Source organism: Pseudochaenichthys georgianus, chromosome 11 (genome assembly GCF_902827115.2).
Source record: "Pseudochaenichthys georgianus chromosome 11, fPseGeo1.2, whole genome shotgun sequence".
NCBI lineage: Eukaryota > Metazoa > Chordata > Actinopteri > Perciformes > Channichthyidae > Pseudochaenichthys > Pseudochaenichthys georgianus.
Window position 1 is genome coordinate 24,873,826 of NC_047513.1, and position 8,066 is coordinate 24,881,891.

The following is an 8,066-nucleotide window of genomic DNA, read 5'->3' on the forward strand; positions in this document are numbered from 1 at the left end:
GATTACAGAGCTGGTGTGTTCTTGATGGCTGGTGCTCTTGAGGTGAGGATGCAGCAGCATTAAGGCTCCACATGGAGAGGGCTGATGAGGGCTGCGCCTGATAGGAGGATATATGTGACATTATTTAATCCACGATGCTCTGCATACAGGAACCCATATAGCCTATAGAAAAAAAGCCATCATTTCATGATTTATTTTTATATGTATCTACGATTTAACATTAAGCAACAGTTTTGATAAATGTTCAGTTTGATATATTTCTGGGGACTTGTTCCAAAAACGAATAGTCAGAAAAGATGTCCCATTGGACTTAAAGCCAAATCGACAAACAGACTGTTTAAAAAATAGCCAGTGCCCAGAAATAACACATTCGCCATGCAATACATTTTCCTTATTTGTGTGTCCTGTCCAAAGCCAACAGCTGCAACAACCAAATCATTACTTATCAGAAACAGCAATTTTTCAACATAATGTTTCCCAATCCCTATGTTATATAATATGTTTTTTAAATTCTATCCTAAATGTTGATGAAATAGCTTTCCCCATTCTTATTCACATAGGCTATCTTTATTATCTGAACTCTCACACACACACGCACACGCACGCACACACACACACACACACACACACACACACACACACACACACACACACACACTAACTCATATTCTAGAATCTAACAGATTGGTGTACAGTATGTTCCTGTTGACACGGGCTCCTGCTGAGCTTTGAGTTGAGGCACTGCGACACGAAACCCACGGCTCACAGGAGGAAAATATCGTGTAAAGTTCAACAAGCACATCCATCAGGTCGCTGTTGCGGCTCCAAGATCTAACTTGTGGGCTTAATAGCAATATGAGACCGGCCTAAGTACATATTTGTGTTGAGCACCATGAGACAATGATAGATGTATGAATAATTTAACGAGCTGTATATAAAGATGTAGCGATTGCCCTCGTCAAGGGGTCTCTCTATTTTTAATTGCAGATTTCAGTTTTGCTTTTTTTCACAGAAGCCTCTTCACTGCCACTAATTAGACGCTTCAGCGGGCATTTTAACTCAAGCTTGCAGATCAGATGTATTTTGGATGAACTCATATAATCAACAGTGGATCATTTTGCTCGCCGACATTAGAGGTGAGGGGAATAAGCATGACCAACAGGTTGCGTTTAAGGTCAAAACACACGCACTAAAAAGACAGGGCTAAATGTCTCTAGTATAAAAGACACGTACACACACATTGTTCACACATGCACGCCTCCCACACCACATGGTTAATTAATTCTAATTTGAACGGCCGTGGCCTCACCTCCTACACTTATGCCTTCTGATGGTGCCTGGAGAAATCTCTACAGCATATTCATCGAGCGAGAAAAAACTTAAAGGCAGACTGAAGGAAAGCCATGAATGTGACAGAGCGGGCTGATGTGATCGAGAGACTGCTCCTGAGTGACAACTGCGAGCTGTGGCCCCCGGTTTGTCCAGCAGCTTGGCAACTGGCAGCCAGCACTGGTTACATTACATTTTGAAGGCTTTAATACCAGGAAACAGCGACGATAGCAGCCCTGACTCTAAAATATTACCTTCCTCTCTGCACCTGGGGGAAATATCTGAATCTTTTGCGGATAAAAGCTATTTGATAACTTTGTTTGCAAGTAGTGTACTTTGAGTTTACAGGAGCTCAGAAAACATGTTTAGCTTCAGCTGAAGGAAATGAGAGCAGCAAAATGTAATCAAAATGGTTTCTGTAAAACCCCCCAAAAGAGCCAAAAGACGTTAAAAGACTTTTTAAAGTTGTGCCCAACAACTAAAAAACTGAAATGAAAGACGGTAATAGGCTCTGTAAAGTTGTGCAGAAAAAACTAAAATAACTAGCTCAAAGACACTAAAAGGTTCTGTAAAGTTGTTGCTGTGAAACCAAAACAATGGACTCAAAGACACTAAAAGGCTCTGTAACGTTCAGGGTAACGCAGAGTAAGGTGATAATGTTCTGTAAATGTGCTGTCATGAGAAAATGTTCATAATGCAGCTTCAAGTATTCTACCGTTTGTAAAACAGTTCATGGTGGGGTCAATTGGTTGAAGCCTGATGTTATATTTAAACTATATGACAGGTATGTTTTTACCATATATACCATTATACTGCAAATTGCATTTCTTCATATTTTTGATTTGTGTGTTTCTTTACTGATAGTGCTTACTGTAAGCAGGTAGGAATTACATCCATTGACTGTTGGTCGTACGAGCTACTCCTTTATTTAGTTGCATTTCAAACCGATCATTCATCTTCACTGGCAGCAGTTCAAATCAAGTGGGAAGTTTTACTAACTATAACAGAGACTCTTCACATTGTGTATGTGTTTGTACGGCGACCTTGAGAGCCTTGAAAGACGCCTATATCAAATAAATGAATTATTATTATTATTATTACATGGAACTGCAGTTATTCTTAATTTATTTGGCAGCAGATGAGCACTCAATTAACATGTCATTGAATGAGCTTCAGAATTGTGTGTGTGTGTGTGTGTGTGTGTGTGTGTGTGTGTGTGTGTGTGTGTGTGTGTGTGTGTGTGTGTGTGTGTGTGTGTGTGTGTGTGTGTGTGTGTGTGTGTGTGTGTGTGTGTGTGTGTGTGTGTGTGTGTGTGTGTGTGTGTGTGTGTGTGTGTGTGTGTGTGTGTGTGTGTGTGTGTGTGTGTGTGTGTGTGTGTGTGTGTGTGTGTGTGTGTGTTCAGTTCACTGTCACTCGTTTATTGCCTCTAATAAGGCTACGTTATCTCAGCAGGTACAAACAGCTCCGGTGCTGCGATGCTAATCCTGTCACGCACCAATCAGCAGGCTGTCAGCCTCCTTAATAAAAACATTAACTCACAACAGCTGATCATTAGCTATCGACTCAGGCTGACTGATTTGCTACACATGCATGATCAATGAGCCGGGTTAATCCTGTGTGTTTAAAGGGAGAGTGGGGGGAGACAGGGGGAGTCAGTGGGAGGATGGTGGAGATGTCTCGATTTCAGTCACCTGTTAAAGTAACAAAACTGAATATTTTCCTTTCCGCCCACATTTTAAGTGTGAATTCCCACTGACATCTACAGTACACTGCATGTGTGGGTGTGTGTATGCCTGACCACACACACACACACACACACACACACACACACACACACACACACACACACACACACACACACACACACACACACAGAAACACACAAACACACACACACACTGACATACATACACACACACACACACACACACACACACACACACGTTGTTAATGATTCACTGTTCCAACACAACAAACAGATACACACTAACACACACACAAATACACACACACACACAGATACACACACACACACACACACACACACACACACACGTTGTTAATGCACATCAACCAAGCAGCTTTGATTTGTATGATTAGCAAACAGACAATAAAACTGAAGCACAATGTTGTTATGTTGAGGTTATAGAAAATATGCTCTAATTAGGCTTGAAAACACACCGAGGAATACACAGGATGTACGCTGAGGCACACAGACACACACACACACACATACACACACACACACACAGCTCTGAGCGTGGTGTATAAAAGGGGCATCCTTCCCACTCAACAGAGAAGTGCTCTCCTCACTCTCTGACACGCTGAACCTCTTTCTCAAGGTAAGCTGCTTTTTATTTCTTATATCATACAACCGGTCAGAGATTTTGGCATTTATGCAATGTTTCTTTTTATTGTGAACGCATTATTTCTACTTTATAATAAGTCTAGTTAAAGCAATGTTTATAGCTAACATATAGATGAAAGGAAAAGATGAGAGCATTTATATATTTAGTACACATGTTTTACCTTGAACTGTTAAGACTTAAATCTATATTTTAACACGACAATATGTCTATTTTGTTCTTACATTAAATGTGTTTTAAAAGATAATTTCCCTTTTTCCTTTTATTTCATGAATGTATTTCTAGAGATGTTCCCCCGAAAGAAAGGTGGGAATAAGAGCTTATTTCCCTGCTGAAAATTGGGTCAATTTGACTTGTTAGAATTGTGCTCAGGATATCACGGTCCAGTTTGATGCGTGCTGTGTGAATTTTATTTTCTGTATTTCACATTTCTTTTTGCCATGCAGTCGTTCACTTGTCTGGCAAACGGTCGTAGTTGTAGTTTCTAAGTGTGGAAAAAGAGTCAGGAGACGCCTGCTGTCTGTCACTGCTTCTGAGTAATGAAACTTTCCCTCTGTGTGTTTCAGATGACTGCAGGGCTATGTGTGTGTGTCGTGCTGGCGGTCTTATGTACGAGCTGTTTAGGGCTCCCCTTCTCCTCCCAGCCTCTAGACAAGGGCCACCGCTCCATGTCCGCTGCATCTGAAGGTACACGTTTATCCCCACTGGCTCGGAAAAGAGTGACACTTTTTCATTAAACGTTCCCATATCTGACATCTGCTCTTGTGTGTTTGTGTGAGCAGCTCTCCTGGAGGCGGACACCCACACCTTGGGAGAGCCTCACCTCCAACACAGCCGCTCTGCCCCCCAGCTGAAAGCTCTGCCTCTGGCCGAAGAGGACGCAGACTCCCGAGCAAACCTCGGAGAGCTGCTGGCAAGACTCATCTCCTCCAGGAAAGGTGTGTGAATGTGTATTATTAGTTTGCATATCATTGCTGCCATCTTTTGTTGTGCCTGGAGGATAGGGGGTCACTGAGAAAACGGAAACGTTGACTTTAAATAATGTCAACAGATTTCACATAACTGTATTAGGTTAGTTGAAAGCAGTAATATAAAGTTCAAATAAAAAACAATAGATTCAACTTAATATTATTACTTTCAACTGACCTAATACAGTTATGGGACATTTTTTGACTTGATATATTTGATTAAAGTCAACATTTCAGTTTCGTTCAGTGTTGATTTTTGTGGATATTTAAAGAAAAAACATCTGGCAAAAAAAACCACCTTCATTTTCAGAGACAAGTGCTTTTCACTGCCCTTCTCCTCCCCTCCGACTCGCTAATTACTGGAATCAGCGCACACGCAGCTTTGTAAAATGAATTAGTGGCTCTGAAAAGCTTTTGTGGTTTGAAAGAGCGAGTATTAGAGTGTGCAGCCTTCCGGCCATTCTCATTGCACCATCTTATTTCACTTATTCGCCCCAAGTGACTCCAAGTTGATATTTTTTCTACATCAATAGAAGAAAAAAAACAAGCTCTTCACCCTTTCATAGTTCTTCATGTTTAGTGCTCGTGTCTCTCTACCCGTGTAGCAGGACTGAGGCTCTGACCGTAAACACACACATTTATACTCACTGTGGAGAATGTGTGTCTCCGTCTCTTTCTGAAACGATTCCGGCATCTACAGTCGGTGAAATGCATTAGCATGTGATTAGTTGAAAAGTTTTCTACGTTTTCAGCCATTTAAAGTTTCTATGTGCCGTTGCATAATCTTCGGCACAAAAATGCAAATCAGAAACTGTTCAATCAGACAGAGAAGTCTAGAATCATGTCAAAGGGCACATTGAATGTAATATGTAATACTCTAAGGGAATGTGTTGACTTGTGGGTGTCTTTCATCGTGTGCTCGCTGCTCACTTGCCTGCTTCGGTGTAGGAGGTGTCGTTGTCGAGCCTTCTGCAGCCAATCGTCTCAGCACACCAGGGAACTGAAACACTGTGTGTCTATGGATGTGTGTGTGCGTGTGTGTGTGTGTGTGTGTGTGTGTGTGTGTGTGTGTGTGTGTGTGTGTGTGTGTGTGTGTGTGTGTGTGTGTGTGTGTGTGTGTGTGTGTGTGTGTGTGTGTGTGTGTGTGTGTGTGTGTGTGTGTGTGTGTGTGTGTGTGTGTGTGTGTGTGTGTGTGTGTGTGTGTGTGTGTGTGTGTGTGTGTGTGTGTGTGTGTGTGTGTGTGTGTGTGTGTTGCGTAGGAGGATGTGGGTGGAGTGTAAGCAGCATCTCTGTGAGCGCTCTATCGATTACCAAGCAGATAGTACTCCTGCTTCACTTGCTTGGAATAAAAAAGTTGATGATTCTGAGATGTTTTACAAGATTTGAGGTCACAGTGCAGCGAAGAAAAAGAAGAAGAAATAGGAACAAGATAAAAATGTAAAGGGAAAGGACACACACATTCATTAAAGCACACACTGATTACGCATGGACACGCAAGGAAGAGAGGGTAATGGTATGTTGTCACCCCTAAAGTCCAGCTGCTGTTGGACATCCCCTCCTCTGTAGGAGGATGGGAGGAAGAAATAATGAGAAAAGTACATTTAAGATGTGTAAAAGCAAACCAGCTTTACAGCAAAAAACTAATCAGAAAACCAAATCAAACAATATACAACCCAAATGGAAATAAAACACTATGAGTCTAATTTGTGGAGTTTTAAATACACCCTATAAGGCATCAACACCAAATTATGCAACGTTGTGAAAGTGTAATTTGGTTATGAACTAACTGCTAACTGCTAAATTGTCGTTTTAGGACATGTAAAAGTGATGCAAATGTTTATATTAAAAGCATCAATCATTGAAAATCCACTTTAGTTCATTAGACTATTATTGGCTTGGTTTGTGAGAGCTTCACTTGTATCCAATCTCACAGTATACACAAATGGCCACATTACACTAGATATAAATAAAAATAATGAGGTTGTAGTTTCTATAATTCTGTCTCACACAGTATAAAAATCAGATTTGAGTCACTCTGTCATTGCACCACATTGGCTTGCTTCTTCTCGCTGTCTCCACGCAGAAATAACCAAAAGTAGGACTACTATGAGTGAAGTTATCTGATGCTCCACTTACTCGGATGAATACTAATTTCCCTCCTGCTCTCTTTCCCCTCCTCCTCCCTCTCTTTCTATCACCTCCATCCCTCCTCGTCCTCCATCCCTCCTCTTCCTCCTCACTTTCTCCTCCCAGGTTCTGTGCGTAGAAACTCCTCGGCAAACAGTAGAAGCAACGGCCTTAGTGCCAACCACCGGATAGCAGACAGGGACTACATGGGGTGGATGGATTTCGGCCGCCGCAGTGCAGAGGAGTATGAATACTCCTCGTAAAGTCACGGCTCAAACCCCTGCGTACGAGCTCCTGGAAAAAGAAGAAGAAGAAAAAACAACCCACGCAAGCTGGCTCCTCACTGTCTCACAACAAGAGTCTATTTATGATGTATTTGTTGTACATTTGTTTGTAAAACTGTAATAATGCAATATATGCCACATTTTGCAGAAAAGCTCTCACTGTCTGAGGTTTTTTTGTTTCTGGTTTTCTCTGATTTCTTTATCATTTTGGGTGGAAAGGATTGGGATGGTGTAAAGGTCTGACGGGACTAACTGGACTGATTAAAGAATGGAAATGTCTCTCTCTGTATATGAATTCCTTCAATGCATGCTGCTTGAATTAGCGCCATTAGGATTCCTTGGTTGCATTGGGTGTCAAAGACAGGATTAACTGTGGCACCTCATTACCGCTGCACACAGATCTAAATGCATTTCTTCTTTTTCTAATATATATAAAGCCCTAATACATCACAAGGGAGATTCGAGCGGACAGCCTGCGCTGCATTAATATTTATACCACATGGATAAAAAACACATACTCAAAATTCATTTTGAAGATAGCTTATCTTCTATCTATCCACCAAAATCTTTCTGAATAAAAGAGGATATTAAATTATCCATAACAATTTTATCCTTGATTTGGTTTTAAATTTGCTAAAAAATAATGGAATACAATTCTAAACTCATTAAGACTTTTCTGGATGACTGGAATGAATGACTGTTGTGCGTGCAAACAACCGATGGACACTGCTTGAAATAAGGTTTAACACCCCTGTGTGCAGACATCTCAGAAAATAAGAAATCTTTTTTCATGTGTTGCTTTATGTGAGGAATAGCATTACTTGTGGGGAGATTGCTCTCCCAGCTAATATTGAGTTTGATTGTGTTGGTGTGGAAATCACACTATCTGAGGAAATGTCCCTCACCATGATTTGCCTGTATCGACAACCCATCGCTAAGGTGGATTTCTATGATCAGGTAAAACTCATGCTGAATTCCTGTGACTCCAACAA

At 41.2% G+C, this 8,066-nt stretch overlaps 1 protein-coding gene across 1 annotated transcript; it reads left to right on the top strand.

The window, feature by feature from the left end:
• The first annotated feature begins 3,593 nt into the window (after positions 1-3,593).
• Positions 3,594-7,353, top strand: cckb (cholecystokinin b). The gene is made up of 4 exons (XM_034094792.1): positions 3,594-3,671; positions 4,262-4,382; positions 4,478-4,633; positions 6,917-7,353. The coding sequence occupies exons 2-4, from the start codon at positions 4,262-4,264 to the stop codon at positions 7,051-7,053; spliced, it is 414 nt and encodes a 137-aa protein (XP_033950683.1). The 5' UTR covers positions 3,594-3,671; the 3' UTR covers positions 7,054-7,353.
• The last annotated feature ends 713 nt before the right edge of the window (positions 7,354-8,066 follow it).

Bases quoted from the DNA above. Each gene is read 5' to 3' on its own strand.
- cckb (XM_034094792.1), top strand. From the start codon at position 4,262: ATGACTGCAGGGCTATGTGTGTGTGTCGTGCTGGCGGTCTTATGTACG. The intron at 4,383-4,477 runs GTACACGTTTAT...TTGTGTGAGCAG, and splicing joins CATGTCCGCTGCATCTGAAG to CTCTCCTGGAGGCGGACACC. The intron at 4,634-6,916 runs GTGTGTGAATGT...TTCTCCTCCCAG, and splicing joins ACTCATCTCCTCCAGGAAAG to GTTCTGTGCGTAGAAACTCC.